This window comes from Cupressus sempervirens, chromosome 3 (genome assembly GCF_028749045.1).
Source record: "Cupressus sempervirens isolate cs-2001-9-10 chromosome 3, ASM2874904v1, whole genome shotgun sequence".
Classification (NCBI taxonomy): Eukaryota; Viridiplantae; Streptophyta; class Pinopsida; order Cupressales; family Cupressaceae; genus Cupressus; species Cupressus sempervirens.
Window position 1 is genome coordinate 713,652,466 of NC_143120.1, and position 16,781 is coordinate 713,669,246.

Genomic DNA, 16,781 nt, shown 5'->3' on the forward strand with positions numbered 1-16,781 from the left:
ACACATACACATACACATACACATACACACACACACACACACACACACACATATATATATATATATATATATAAAATAAAATCACATTTATGTATAATATTGAATATAATAATAACTTACTTATATATACACACACACACACACACACACACACACACACACACACACATATATATGTATATATATATATTATAAAATCACATTTATGTATAATATTGAATATAATAATAACTTATCTATATATACATATACATATACATATACACACACATATATATATGTATATATTATAAAATCACATTTATGTATAATATTGAATATAATAATAACTTACTTATAACAAGTATTGACGATTTAGTAAAAAAATTTACTTGTTATATTGACGGTTCTCTAAGAAAACTGCCCATCAAACCATACATATATATACATATATATACATACATATACATACATATATATTTTATAGATGTTTCTATTTTATTTTCTTTCTTTTTAGTATGTTTTTATTTTGGCGAATGTATATTTATATTAATTTAGAATCTTGTTAAAATAAAATATAATAAATCTTAAAAAATTATGCTTTTTTAAAATTTTGGTATATAGAACTAATTTATTATTATAAATTATTCAATTTTACATGTATTACTAAATAATATTATTATTTCCAATTTATAGAATATTTAAATTGACAATCAATTTTTTTACCAAAATGTAGATGAAAACAATTTAGCCGTTATAAAAAAACCATATGTACCGATTAAAATATTGACCATGTTTATCCACTACACTGAATTTTATGGAAGTGGGCCACCATTCTATCGAATAGAAAACTAGATTATCTGGGACCCATATCCCTCTCTATATATCGCAGATGAATATCAGTTGTTTTCATATATGCTGGTCGTACTTGAAATCCAGGCAAGAGGAGCAGGATTCCATCGCACAAGCAAATTGTAGTGGTGCCGTGGATCGATCGTACCACCTGCACTGAGTTACAGAATGGCAAATTTCTCGCGGTTTGTACCTGCTTTACGAAGAACATTGAGTGGGAATTGGTCAAGCGATCGATTCCTGTCAAGCGTGGCGCAGAATGCAGGGGAAGTGAGCGGGTACCACTTGGGGAACGGGCCTTCGAGCATGAAGGCTGCCGTGTTTTGGGAGCCTGGAAAGCCCTTGACATTTGAAGATTTACACATGCCCCGCCCCAAGACAGGGGAACTTCTTATAAAAACTAAAGGTATTTATCAGTATTTTAATTTCTCTTAAGTTCTATGTCTGACGGATTATTAATTTGTTAATTTATGGAGACCATTCTCTTCAATCCCAAATCGAATTCCGCCGATCTTTTTAAATTTTAAGCATTTTCCCTGGTTATATCAGTAATGAAATATAAATGGCATGATAACGCAGATTTTCAATTGCATTTTAGATTATTGGTATTAATAGTACAGTTTCGCATAAGAGCAATTTTCGCATCTTCCTGGTTTCAGGCTATATGTAACTCACAAAGCCGATTATTTTTCCCCCTATTTTGGTTTCTTGTTTTTTATTTATCAGATTTTGTAAATTATGTTATCCACATGCTCTTTCTGTCAAGAACAAGGGATGCTTCCATTGTCAACCTCATCTAGGACTTACCCCTGGCCTCATTTTTTCGATCGGGCTACCTGGTTTCAGCTCTTTATTATCTCTTTAGCAGAATCTGAAACGTGTTATGAAGTCCAAGTTATTTTCCAATGCCCTTGCAAAATTAATCTGTAAGAACCATCAAAGTATATCTTTGTAGATATAAAAGAATAGTTTTTGTTTATATTTATGCTAGAGCCTAGTAAGGACATTAGGACACTATGGTCCAAATCGCTAAATAAGTAATAGTGAAAGACACCAACACAAGAGCATGTCTAGGGATTCTTTGAGGATTTTAACATAATTCATTTTGTAGTAACACTCCATCTTGATTACATAGTCGGGCTTGCTGGACATTTCTTTCTATGATTTTTAAGTTTTATAGGACTTTTATTTGGTTCTCTTAATTAAAAATTTTATGTACTAATTTATGATTGCAATGTTTGTATAACTGAGTTTCATATTGTTGTAAAGCAGACAATTTAAAATCTAGTGTGTTTCATCCTCTATTTCTGTACTTATACTTTTAATTTACGCGTTTATCTTAAAATATTTCTTTTTAGTTTCTAATTTTCACAAGAATTTTCCAGTTTCAATGTGCCGAATCATGACCTTTAGTGGATATCCAACTCAAGTTCTATGGTGGCTATTAACCATAAACCTTGAAAAGATCAATGGCCTCTTTCAATCGCTTCATTTTCCAACATTGGGAGATAGAATTATTTTGCTCTAGTGCCATACATTTAACTTGATTCGAGGAAGAACTGTAAGGGATTCAGTCTTTGACATCTTTACAATGACAAAGCAAATCTTTTCTTGTAAGAAATAACAAATATTTGTGATTTGAGGAGGAACATACTACTTGTTAATAAAACTTAAAATAACTCCACACAGATTTTATATATAAGTATTTCTACCATTCTTATTGGAGAATTCGGCAATTGGAGAATTCGTCACTTGTACAATATGATTTTTATAAATTTAATGAAAATTATGGTATTGGAAATAATAGTCTATAAAAGTACCCTGCTTGAAATCCTTGAGTAAATTAGAACACTTAACTATTTTAACCGTTATTATTATAATCAGACTATTTATGAAATTTTGTATAATAAGTGTAGGTTAGATATTTTTTTGTAATAAACTCTTGGTCAAAAGTTAATGGCCTAGTTTTTCTGGAGCACTAAGTCAAATTTAACCTATTAAATTTCATGAATTCTTCTCAAGCCTGACTTATGTGATATGACCCTCGGCATAAATGCAGATGAATTTGGTCTCTTCAAAGAAACTTGTCATGATTTTCAATTGACAAGGTTCAAAGCTCAAATACTAACCTGTACTTAGTAGGATACTCAGCTTTGATGCATTGGTTTGTTAAAATTCAACATATGCTATGCAGATTCTGTAGTAGGTTTTGATTAAATTTAACAAGCCTTGATCTTTAATGAAGCCCGCTTTCGGAGTGCCCTAATCTGCATGCACAGAAAACTGAAAGTAGGGAACCCTAAAATAACAAGCTGAAATCAAAACCAGTCTATGATTTGGTAAAAATATATTTATTACCCTAGAGAATTTCTGCAGCATTTCTCTACACTTTGGATTATAGTAAAATAGTAACACAAATGATATACTTACACATAGTTCCGGAATGGAGGAAATGGTGGATTAGTTTCAGAGAGAGAGGGACCAGGGATCTAAATTTGGGGAGGGCAATGCAAATATAAATAATTTCTTTAGAATTTAGTTATTAAAAAATGGATGCAAAATAATAATTGAAACTATAGACTATATAATACTCAACACAATATATTGAACAATGAAAAAGGCAACTATCGGTGTACGATTATATTCAAAATGTTAATATGATGATGATATTTAAAATTGAAATTCAATTGGTTTATTGCCTCTAATCATCATTTGCAAAGGTCATGGCAAACTCCCCACCATTGAACTGTTGGACACATTAGCTCAAGATCCTCCAAACCAATACCAACCAACATAGTCAATTGATGCAAGCTGCTATGAACAGATATGAGCTTCTTTGCCCTTCTAGAGGTAAGGCCATTTCTCTTAATAGAGAGGACAAGCTGTATGTAGAGTAATTCCTCGTAGTAGTAGAAGAACTAGAAATTTGGGCCAAGAGGTGAATGGCTAATGTAGTTGTCAATGAAAGCAGCCCATGCATTATTCCCCATAATATTGATCCTCCTTTGCCACAATCTCTATCCAACCTTGTCTCTTCCAAGTATGGCAGATTTGGTCCACTCAAGATAAATAATGGTGGCATGAACCTTGCATCTACCTCAGCATCTACCTCTATGATAAATAATGCTGGGTATCAATATTGAATATTGATATCATATTATGCTATCGATAGTAAGTATCTATCATAATATCAATCGATAATGAGTATTGAATTTCCAGTAATCATAATATGAATCTATAATGAGTATCGAATTTGCATGAATCATAATATGAATCTATAATGAGTATTGATATTGAATAAACAACAAACATATCAAAGTGTAAATCGATGGAGATCAGTTTAAGTGATCGATCATGAGACATGTCTTACGTAGAGACATGTCTCCATGCACACATACACATATATATTGGCAGATTTAAATATCTTGTAATGTACATAAATCAATAAATGCTTATGTTCACGTAGAGGCATGTCTCTATCGGAGACATGTCTCCACACACACATACACATACACATACACGTATCTGTATCTGTATATGTATATGTATATATATAGATAGATAGATAGATAGATTCAAATATCTTGTAATGTATAAAAATCAATAAGTGCAAAGCAAGATGCAACAGTGACATAACATATGCTTACATAGTTTTGTATCAACTCATTAAAATATAACAGTGACTTTACATATTGCTCAGATCGATATCGTCTTCTCATCATATCTCAGCAACATTAGATAGATATTAATATTAAGATGATAGTAGATTGATATAAATTCGTATTGAGTTTGTATTGATATATATTCAAAATCTATTATCATGATGTTGTGATCAACATATCCTATAGAATCTGCATATACATCTGGAGAACAGTGATTAAAATTTAAAAATTCCTATAACCTACAAATCTGTTCAAAACTTAACATGGTATCAGAGTTAGCATAAGAAAGATCCGATTAGATTTACAAGAAGAGACAAACTAACTACCAGTAAATTCTCTAGAATTTAATATTCAGCAAAATGGTGAATGGTGTTAGATTTGAGGACCAACTTGAAGGAGCTGCAAATTTTGTATCTTGGAAATTCATAATTATGCTTGCACTAAGAGAACATAAATTGAACACATTTCTAGAGAAGGTAATACCTGTACCCAATGAAGACAATGCAAAACTCGTATGGATGAGAAATAACAACAAGGCCATGAAGATGTTAGTGGATGCAGTGAAGGACCACATAGTTCCAATTATCTCCAAATTAGATACAGCATATGTATTGTTCACAACCTTAGAGAACATGTATGAAATAAATAACACAAGCAAGGCTCTTGCTCTTAAACAACTACTCCACCATGCCAAGATGAACAAGGGAGAAACTATCACGTCTTACTTTATGAGGATAATATAGTTAAGAGATCAGCTATCCACCATTGGCCACACAATTGATAGCAAGGAGTTAATCATGCTAGCTCTCAACGGACTTCCTACTTCTTGGGAAACATTCATTCAAGGGATAAGTGCTTGATCTAAATGTCCTTATATTGATTGTTTAAAAATCGACTACATTCAAGAAGAGTCAAGGCTGATCACTAGAGGAATTGGTTTAAACTCCTCTAATGAAGATATTCAAGCTCTAAATTCTCATTTTCACAAGAAAGGGAAGAAAGGAAACTTTAAAAGCAAGAGGAGGGACATGTCTAAAGTACAATGCAATGTGACAAATATTGTCACCTCACAATGAAGTGTCTAGATAGGCCTAAACCTCAAGCCTCCATTGCTGAAGTTAGGAAGACAAGCTCAAATAAGGACTCTGAAAAGCTTGTATTTCTTCAGCCCTGTCAAGTCAGTTATCTACCAGCCTTAATACTTGGGTCATAAATAGTGGAGCATCTCATCACATTATAGGATTCAAAGACCACCTAGATACCTTGGTCAAAAATTTAGATGAGGAAGTCACCATTGCTGATCCTATGAAAGGAATCGAGACTTGCACTATTTAACTAAAATCAAGCATCTCTCTTCGACTGACAAGTGTAGTATTTGTACCAGGTATGAAGTGTAATTTGGTTTCCATTTCAGTCCTTGAAGACAATGGATACCATGGTCTAAGAATTCAAACATCAAGAAAGTTCACACTGTAGGAGTTTGACATGGATGTGTATACAAGATTTGCACTTCTCCTTCTCAAGCCCAAATTCATGAACCTTCAAATACATGTGAGATTTGGCATAGAAGATTAGGGCATCTCCACTTTCGTGCTCTACCTTCAATAGAAAAATGTTGACAGGAATACCTAAACGTAATCAAGAACATGAACCTGCAAAAGGTGTGCCTTGGGGAAGAACACTAAAGGCACCTTTCATAGTAGTGAAAGTAAATCTAAAAATATATTAGAGCTTATTTATTCAGACTTAGGTGGACCTATGATAGTAAGCTCTTTAGAAGGATTTTTGTAGCATGTTATTTTTGTAATTGACTATTCTAGGAAAACATGGATATACTTTTTGAAATGTACAGAGTTTGATAAAGTCCTTATGAAGTTTAAGGATTTCAAGGCTCTAGTAGAAAACATGTCAGGTAAAAGAATCAAAACCCTAAGATCAAATAATGGGGGGGGGGAATAGATCTTTGATGACTTCAAAACCTTTTGTAATAATGTTGTGATTAAGAGGGAGTTTACCGTCTCTTACAACCCTCAACAATATGGCGCGGCATAAAGAAAAAAAAACAAGACTATTGTAGAAGCAACCAAAGCCATGATGCATGACCAAAACTGTAATACCTCTTTCTGGGATGAAGCCTTTAGTACTACTGTTTATATTCAAAATAGATGTCCTCACTCCCTTTTGGATAACAAAATTCCCAAATAAGCATTTATAGGGATAAAACTTGACATAGGCCATTTGAGAATCTTTGGTTGTCTTGTTTACATTCACATACCCAAAGAGAAGAGATCTAAACTAGAACCCTCAGGGAAAAAGGGAATATTTGTTGGCTACAATGAACATCTAAAGCCTATAGAGTTTATATCCTTGGACAAAAATGAATTGAGCTAAGCAGGGATGTAATCTTTGAAGAAGACATTGCATTCAAAAGATCCAAAGACGTTAATGAAATAGATATTGAAGAACACAAGTCTCCTCAAAATGTGAAAGAGGATCATGCTTGTGAGATTCAGAGAGGAAGACCCATGAACCTAAGGATTCTGTTGATGAACCTAGTGACACTACTATGATTTGAAGAAGACCTTTGTGGGCAAGGAAAATGATTAAAGAGGTTGAAAATTATGCAGCTCCAAAAGAAACCTTCAAGGAAAGAAAAATACCTAATAGATATTCCAGCTATGTCGCACTTATGCGTGAAATCATAAAAAAAACCTTCTAGTGATGAGGAAGCCTTCAAACATCAGGTTTGGAAAGATGCCTTGACAAAGAAATACCGATCTATTTTTAAGAACGAAGTTTGGACATTGTACCTAGACCGAAAGACAAATTAGTGATTTCATCTAAACCACTCTTTAAAATCAAACATACTGCAGATGGGAGTCTTGAAAAGTATAAAGCAAGGTTTGTTTCTAGAGGCTTTTCTCAAAAGGAGAGAATTGATTATGAAGAAACATATGCTCTAGTTGCTTGATATACCTCTATTAGGGATGTGATTGCTATTGCCGCATCAAAAGGATGGAGAATTCACCAAATGGATGTGAAGACTGCTTTTCTTAATGTCACAATAGAAGAGTAAGTGTACCTGGAGCAACATGAAGGATTTGTAATGCATGGTAATGGTTTTCTTGTTAGACTCCTTCAAAGACTTCTATGCAACATCCATAAGCATGAAGGCAACAAAGTCGTGGCCTTTAGATTTCCGTCCTCGATCTCGACATGTTCGACAAAGGCTTCTTTCATGATATCAGATGTGGCTTCCTAGCCCAAGCTATAGACAAAGATTTTTTCTGTGGGCAAGATCTTTGTCCGCTAGCTTTCAAATGCTAATGAGGAATGAACAAGAACTCCAGAAAGATGACTGAGCAGAAATATAACGACCGAAGATCTATATTGCTGCAAATATTTTCAACATTCCTATGTTGCTGTTATCTCTGATACTATGTTAATGATTTTGCCCAGAAATAAAGATAAACATAAATAAAGAAGAGCATAAACAATACACAAAAGACTCAAGACATTGATCTTGGAAAACCCCTCCAACTAGAGGGAAAATCCCAGCCACACCAGCAAAATACATCTTTTATTGATAAAGAAATATTCAAGTACAAAGCTTTCACTGGATTGCCTTACAATACATTAATGGGGCTCTTCATATTACACACGGAGGTCTCTTGAAATTCCCAATACAAGACTCTTCATATCTCCAAATATTCAACACTTAATATTTTCATAGGCATGCCTCTTTGCATGACACATGTTATTAAATATTATCTCAAATATTATTACAAATGTCTTCTTCGGCTGAAGATGACCATAACGATCATAACTGCCATAATTCTATTTCATAAAATCAGAGATAAAGATGCAGCTACAATCTTCAACAATTTCAACATGCATGGATGAATTTTGAGGTGAAAATGTAATGCCCATAAATCAGACTGTTGCCTCTATTATACTAAACTAAGGAGATAATATTAAATGAGGGTTGACCTGTTTGATATTTAAAATAAATTAAAATAATATTGTTTTACAAGGCCCGACAATGCTCAGGAAGAAAATAATTGAATGAGGAGGTTGACTGAAGGAAAAATAACAGCATTTCATTACATAAATGGAGCTGACCACCATAATGAAGGGCAGCAGTTATTTTGATAAGGGCCAACCATAGTAAGTAGCAATTAACTTTGAAGGGGACGCCCCTTGTTACGTGTAGGGGTGCGTCTCCTTATCATTTAAAGATATAAGTAGGAGGACCAATGCAATTAGGAGGGGACATAATAGGAGAGTAGATCAAATAGGCAGATCTACAAGCAGTAATCAGCAGACTGTTAATGCACCATCCATTAAGAAGATTGCGTATATTTATCATGGTTCCCTGACCCTCTAAGACTCTTTGAGTCCTGGTGAGTCCCGAGTCGAGTTACCCTAGCCGAGTCCCAGTGACCTGTCACTCTAGAAACTCGGCCTAGGCAAAAATCCTCAAAAAAATTAGTTTTTGCTGAGACCTGCAGATTTTTTTTCAGAGTCCTGAGTTGAGTCAGCCTTGTCGAGTCTGCAATGAGTCTGAGTCTAGGAACTGTGGTATATATACAATCTTCATTCAATACAGCAATTAATTATTCTGTCAATCAAGTTAAGGGAAAAAACCCTTAATTTTTTATTGCTGAGTTAGGGATACAAACATTGTTACCCAGGCATACGTCCCCAACATAATTTGACCTGTCATGGAAATTTGGAAACTGAGAAATGTGTGCCCTTACAGTCTTCGAGTTTTGATAATTTGTTTGACTTCAACTCTCATGTGAACTATCAATTAATTTTTTTAACACAAGCATTATATGCTAAGGTTCTATAATATAATATAAGCATGCTTTATTCATGTTTTCATATGAAAATATAAAATTTTCCCTATATTTTTTGTATAGCCATCCCCATTGCCATCCTCTCTATCTCCTAAAATGGCAAAAAAAAAAAACCATACCAGAAACCCGTATCCGCATTGCTGCATCCTGGAAACTTGGGATTATGTAAGGACAAATACCACTGATTCAGGCAGATCTGAAAGCACTTTCAAAGTAGATGTGCATGAGGAAATCATCACAGTTTGAAGGAGAATACAGCAAAAAATCAAGTTGTGATTTGTTTTGAGAATTATGTCACGAATCTGAACATGATAATAAATTTATAATTTTAGACAAAGCCATTATCATTTTGAATAAGGATTGTTCTTTTAGGGCAAAAATCAGAAATATCAAAAAGGGGACATTACAGGAAGTTTCATCTGATTTCAACAGTGAAATAAAACATGGCTGCGTCTCCAATATTATTAGCTTGGTTCATTTTGGCAATATTGCCATCTTTGGTGCCAAATTTGTGTGCGAATTCCTAAGTAGGGTGATCCACTTTAGTAGCAATTGAGAAAACGTACATGCCAACAACTTCAACATCATATAGGATGACTTCAACAGCAAGGTGAATTTGATAGTTGGTAAAGTTAAAAGTGATAAGTGGACTATAATGGACAACTGTCTTCTGTCTACTTGACTCATTTTCTGGCTCTTGCTTGGCGGATTTTGATTGCATTCTCTTCTTGGTAGTGTTTGGGGTGGAACATTTAGCAAACTAACTTTTGGTGGCCAGTTGTCTTCATTCTAGGATGTGCAGTTTTCATCTTGGTGGCCACTGGTCTTTAGTTTGAGGTACTGCATTTTCTTCATGTTTTTGGCATAATTAGGTTTTAAATTGTTAGCATGGCAAATGTTCCTTTTTCTTTTACTGTGGTTTTTCATTACTATTGCATGTGATTGTGTGTATTCCTTTTGGGCATACATTTTGCTTATAATAATGTCCATTGTTATGAGTTTGTTGTTGATTGTAATGATAATTTGGTAGTTATCTAAGGTGGTTTAGAAGCAGAATAGAACAAATGGAGGCAAAGAAGTGGCTGGACAGTTATTGGGTGACTTCTTGTGCAGATAAGTGGATGACAAGAAGGGTTAGAAAAAGTGTAGAACATGAAAAGGAATATGATTATTTTTGAGGAAAGAAGGAGAGAGTGTTGGAAGGAAGGATTTAGACTCTGTGGGAGATAGTCTAAAGTGCACTCATTGAGGGGCCTGCATGCAAGGGGTCTGTGTACAAATTTCCCTGGATGCAAAGGTCCGTATACAGATTTTGGAGGATACTATGGTGGGCTGAGCTGAGTCTGTATGAAGGACTTCGGAAGCTCTATGGTGCTGGGATTTTTTTGATTGTTGTAAGCCATAGTTGCAAATGTAGGCAGTGAGTTGGGCTTCTAATTCAACCTTTGGCAGCCTGTATAGGCAGAGTGTATTAAACATAATGAAAGTAAAATTGTTTGTGGCTTCCACTTGGTGTATGATGTTTTTGTTGTGAGGAGATGCTAGGAAGGGCTGTCTTTAATTAGGCCCCCCTTTATAAACTACAAAGTGTTGGTTGTGATTTGGATTGAAGGTGGGCATGCATATTTATATTCTTTTTTAGGTTTTAGTGCGTGGGTGGGGCCCATTAGCATTCTAATGTTAGGATTAGTTTATTATATTTATAAAAATGCCTTAAAAAACTCTTATATTATTGTTCTAGGTAGTCTTGGTGATGCTCAAGGGTCTGCATGAAGTCTTTGTGCTACCCGAGGGACTCTTTATCATTGCCCCTCAATATTGTCTTTGGAGATGGTGTCCTAGAAACATCCCCTCTACAACTTGAGGATCCCATTGTATCCCGTTAATGCCCCCATTCAAAGTATGTAAAATGTTTCCTCTACGAGGGGAACATTTTGAGAATGTTTTTCCTTAGTGGAGGAATGTTGGTGATTGTCTTCCACATTGCATTTCTTGAAAAGTTTATGATTGAGGGGACAGCATGTCCCTTTAGAACATTGTTAATAAATAACTCATGAACAATGTGCACACTGTCACACAATCAGTTTGCTTGAAACACCTGACTTGAAAATATTCAACTGCCCCATAATAACATTTAAAACTACACACACAATCTGTTTAGTTTTAGATTGCTTTAAGTGCCAACTTCCATAATAAATTATAAAAAATAACTTAAAATAGGAATTGCAAACTCAAAAAGAAGAACAAAATGCTCAACAAAAAACAAAACTTTCCAGAAAAATAAGTGTCTAAATATTATTTAACCTTGCACTAATTAATAGGACAAAAAAAAGACTACAATAAGTATATCAAAACTTAGAAATTATGTGTACTTGAAAAGCCTGATATGCTTTTTTGTACCTAGAAAAACCTGCCAAAAATATTTAAAATTTGAATTGTTTTAGTTAGTTTTTTAGCAGTTTCATCTGTACCCATAACAATTACTAAGCAAAGAACATAGATTCTCACACTTCCTCCTTACAAGGAAGGTGTTCTCTATCAACCTCATCCTCTCTCCTAGTATTTCAAACTTCCCTTTTGGCAAGGGCTTTGTCCACAAATGTATGCAACTTGCTCATTTGAGGAAAAATCTCAACAGAATGAACCCCTTCCTAAAAAATCCTCTAGCAACTAAAGCAAGTCTTACCAATTTCAACTCCCTCTTTTTGAGAGAATCCTTCAACAACACATTTGTTCTATCTCTCTTAAATAGTCCTATTAGTTGCATGCATGGAACTAATCAGTGAGTCCATACCTTTTAAATGCGACCATCTTGAACTTCTTTTTCCAAAACCTGACAGAGTTTAGGGCTGTGTTTTCCATAAGCATTTTCTCACCATCAAACTTAATGATACATGCAGTTCTTGCAGGAAACTAGAAGCAGACTCCTTGTTGAACTAAGAACGTACAAGACATCATCTAGCTCAATAATCTGAGCTGAAAGAATACAAAAGGAGATAGTTCTAGTCCTTGTAATAGGATAAGTAGCGTCGTCACCAAGCTCAACCTATATGCCATTGCTACCTAATTTTCTTCTTCTTGAGACATTGAGAATTTGAGATGCATGGTGGCCTATCTCGTGGCCCTTGAATGTTGAAACACCTTTGCATGACTCGAGTGTTTCTTTTGGTCCGAAGAACTTGATTTTTCTTCCTTGACCTTTTGACCTTTTCTATGTGTTGTCTTCATCTTCCCAATGAGGAGTAGGTTTTGCCCTATTTTTCTCTAATTGAAATATTAAACAATCTCTAGTTTAGTATCTTGTTGGATAAAATCATCCCAAAACTTCTCAAAATTGGGAGGTGGACACATTACTTCCTAAGATGGATATATACTATTAAAGGCTGTGGGAGTTAACTCTTCTTCCTTTTTCTTAGTCCCAGTAGCTGCAACTTGAGCACTGAGTACTATGATCTTCATCAGGAAGTTGGCTACTGTGTTTGTGCTAGTTATATGCCATGTGGAAAGTTTGGCCTCTTAGAAACTAGTTAGAGGTTTGGGGAGTTTCGGGAACCCCTCGGACCCTTGACTGTTCCTTTATCCATTGCTAGTGCTGACAGGTTCCCAATGGTGTGTAAGCTTTATTCTCTTGTTTTTCTTCTATAACATTCGAATGAAGTGTTTTTTTCGAAACTGTTTGCATGGTTTCTAATGGGTCACAAGTTTTGTAGTGTCTTCAAGACTTACAGTTAGGCAGAGCACCTAGCTGAATGGAAAGCTCTGACTAGGCAATATGTCAGTGTTGGGATTGGTTCCAGGAGTGTTGGGAATTTCCGACTATTCCCAGTTCTCCCTTATTCTCCTTATCTGCTTAAGAGGTATAAGAAAGCTAGTTCTAATTATATTGGTGCTTAGTCTTTGTTTAAATTGAGCATTTCTCAAAGATGAGGAGTCACTAACATGATCATCCGCTTAAGAGATACAAGAACCTAGTTCTGATTATTATAATGCCCAGTCTTTGTTTAAAGAGGAATCTCCGTCAGACTGTTTCTATATATATATACCGCATATGTGCAGTAAACTTTCATTCTTTACAAATGCTCATATCTTTAGGAATAGAGCTAGTATATGTGAGCGGTAGGTGATGGTACAGTTATCTAGGGTATAGCTATTCATGTTTTTTAAGCTAAGGTTCTTCCCATATGTACAGATTGAGCTTTACTTTTGGATGAAAAAACATAGATCTCTTAGTCTTATTAATTAGTTACCAAAGTTTTCTCTAGAAGTTTTTATTGAATTCAGAATCACAACAAGAGATTCTGAACCAAGTTGTCTAGGTCAACATGTGAACAAAGTTGATAATGTCCTTTTTAAAATACTTTAATCTCAAACTATAAAATTGAACTTCGTAAATCATATTGTTTGGTCTTCTGAGAAATATTATAATTACAATCACTAATTCTATGGAATTATAATTTATTTAAACAAATGTTGAATTTTTAGGGTGAAGATTTTATAAAATCAGTAATGGCTATTAGTAATTTTTTAGTTTGAATGGTCTTTGGTAGAATATAGTGGTCAAAGGAGAGTAATAACCTGCTGTACCCAGTTTTAGCAAACATTTCTAATTTCCGATCTGTATTTTCTCACAGCTTGTGGGGTGTGCCATTCTGATCTTCATGTCATGAAGGGAGACTTGGCTTTTGCAAGGCCTTGTGTTGTGGGCCACGAAATAACAGGAGAGGTAGTTGAGCATGGAGCACATACCGATTCTGTTACGCTTAAAAGGTTTGTAACAAGCATTTTGGCACATAGCTTAGTTTGCTAAGTATAAATATGGTCAGCAATAATTTTTTTTGACATTTAGTACATCAGGCATTGTTCTTCGACAGTATCTTAATTAGGTATAACCTTGAGTTCTGTTATTTTATGTTCATATTTTTTTCACCCTCTTGACTTGGTTAAGGTAATCACAGAAAATTTATCTCTTAAGCATTTGCCTTTTTCTAATATATAAATACAGTTTGAAGGAAAATCAAATGAGTTTTTAACACCATGCAGATTTCCCATTGGGTCTCACGTTGTAGGAGCTTTTATAATGCCTTGTGGAAACTGCTTTTATTGTGTGAAGGTGATGTTTTGGCTCAAGCAAGTTAAAATAATTTTTTTTTGCTTATTTGCTACATCCTTTAGCTGTTTAATTTATCTTCATAGCTTATGGAGCTTAAATGTTTTAGATTGCCAAAAAATAAAGCACATTAATTAATTACATAAATTCCAGGGACAAGAAGATCTCTGTGAACCATTTTTTGATTACAACAGAGCTAAAGGAACACTATATGATGGTGAAACTCGCCTATTTCTTCGCAGCAATGGTATTTGACAATTTGTCTCTTTTTTGATGGATTTGAACTTATGAACAAAACTTGAAATATAAGAATTTCAATTTTATTTTTTGATGCTTTATTGGTTTCCATTATTTCTAGAAGCTAATATTGTCTACACAAAGATCATTGATGCATCTTTAAAATATTTTTTAATTATAAATTGTTGAGATTTTTTTAAGCAATTATGCAGCAGCTTAGGTAATGTTTCCAACACAGAGCTGAAAGCTAAAATAATAACTAATTAACTGAACCAACTAGAAACCATCTCTAATGTATTGTTCCTAAGTAATTTTAAAGTGACTTAATTAAATTAATTAACTAAGCAGTCAAAAAATTAATATTATTTGAAAAGAGATGACTTTAGTTGATCAACTTAATTAAAAAATAAAGTGAAAATAATAAAGTAATAATTAGAAACTTTATTCAATAAAGTTCTCAGTTGTGGAAAATATTTAATAAGGCATTGTAAAAATGAAATGTGGGTTAACCTTCTAGATAGAGGTTGGAGTTCCATACAAGGAGGCTTGCTGGGCTGTAGTAAGCACGCTTTATGGATTTGATGTGAAGAATTTAAATGATGAATTATGAGAAGCTGAGTAGATCAACTATGGTTGGAGGAAAACCTAACCCTTTCTAAAGGTGGATCCTCAATGGAGTTCCCACTTGTGTCAGATTTGTGAAGTCTCCATCAGAGACAAATTTGCAAGGGTTAAGGGTTTGATTACGAGACAAAGGTACTCGTGCAATCGTTGGAGTAAATTTATTTTGATTAAAAAATTAATTATTTTATTGCTAAATCATAAAGTTTAGTGGTGGGTCAATTAATTATTGTTTGGAGGCTGATTTGGAATTGAAATTCTATGGGTTCAGGTTTCGATAGCCTTCAACAATGTGTTTTTGTATATCTAAGCATCATCGAGGACAACAATTAAAAGGACAAGTTCATTGACAACAAAAATGACAAGTTTATCAGAACTAGCATTGCTTTATTGGAAGTTTGACAAGGTTAACTAGGATTTGAACTCTTTTCTAAAAAAACTAGGGCTTGAAGATAAATTTTGAGGCAGTTATATCTAAATTTGTGTATTTTAATCATCTATATCTCAGAAATATAAGAGAAAAGCAAGGTTGCATGGGTACTCGTACCCACACCCTTGGTACTCGTACCCACGTACCCAAGTACCGGGTACACGTATCCCACGTACCGGGTACTCGGTGGAGAGCATTATAGCTAAGGACCTTGATTAAGATTCTGATTTTTTTTTTTTTAAAAAATTTTTGTATTAGCTTGTTGTTTATCAAACGTAATTCAATACCAAATCAGTTTGAAACTTTGATACTCATTAACAATAAACTTTATCACTGTTCAAGTCATAAGTTTATCATTTGCAATATGTCATTGTTATATGATTTAGGATCCTCTTGTTCATGTTTAAAGTCTGCCTTCTTTGTTATGCATCTAAGCATTTATCATGTATTATTATTTCAAACATATAGCAAATCTGAAACTGAAAACAATACATTACATTTGCAAACTTTATCACTGTTCTTGTTTTGAAAAACCATTGTCATGACTCATAATTTCAGATGTTTTATAAATATAAAGGTATAATTTTTAAATAAGTTTGACATACCCAAGTACCTCCGTCCCCTATTATGAAAAATACTTTAAACATTAAACATTCAGCAATAGCATATATATATATATATATATATATATATATATATATATATATTTCAAATTTCTTGTTTTGAATGCTCAATGTCATGACTCATGACATATATTTTGATTTTTATATTTTCTATAAAATATTAATTATATAGAAAAAATAGGCATACACACGTACCCCCGTCCCCTATTTTGAAAAATATGCGTACCCGTACCCGTTCCCGTACCCACGTACCCGTGCAACCTTGGAGAAAAGCCATTGTTTTTATTTTTGGAATTTTTGGGCAGATATAGAGGAATTTAATGTGCTTTTTCTAGGGTCAGTATAACACAACAATTTATCCTTTTAATGGAAAACTCAGTCATGTAATCTGATTATAAATCTGGGTCT

The 16,781-nt window shown here is 33.9% G+C and overlaps 1 protein-coding gene across 1 annotated transcript in view; it reads left to right on the forward strand.

Moving 5' to 3' along the window:
- The first annotated feature begins 890 nt into the window (after positions 1 to 890).
- Positions 891 to 16,781, forward strand: part of LOC149568753 (GroES-like zinc-binding alcohol dehydrogenase family protein) — a 70,683-nt gene continuing 54,792 nt past the window's right edge. Inside the window, exons 1-4 of the mRNA XM_089821653.1 lie at positions 891 to 1,237; positions 13,987 to 14,122; positions 14,396 to 14,465; positions 14,616 to 14,709. Coding sequence (XP_089677779.1) covers positions 1,000 to 1,237; positions 13,987 to 14,122; positions 14,396 to 14,465; positions 14,616 to 14,709 — 538 coding nt within the window. The 5' untranslated portion in view covers positions 891 to 999. The remainder of the gene's footprint in view (positions 1,238 to 13,986; positions 14,123 to 14,395; positions 14,466 to 14,615; positions 14,710 to 16,781) is intronic.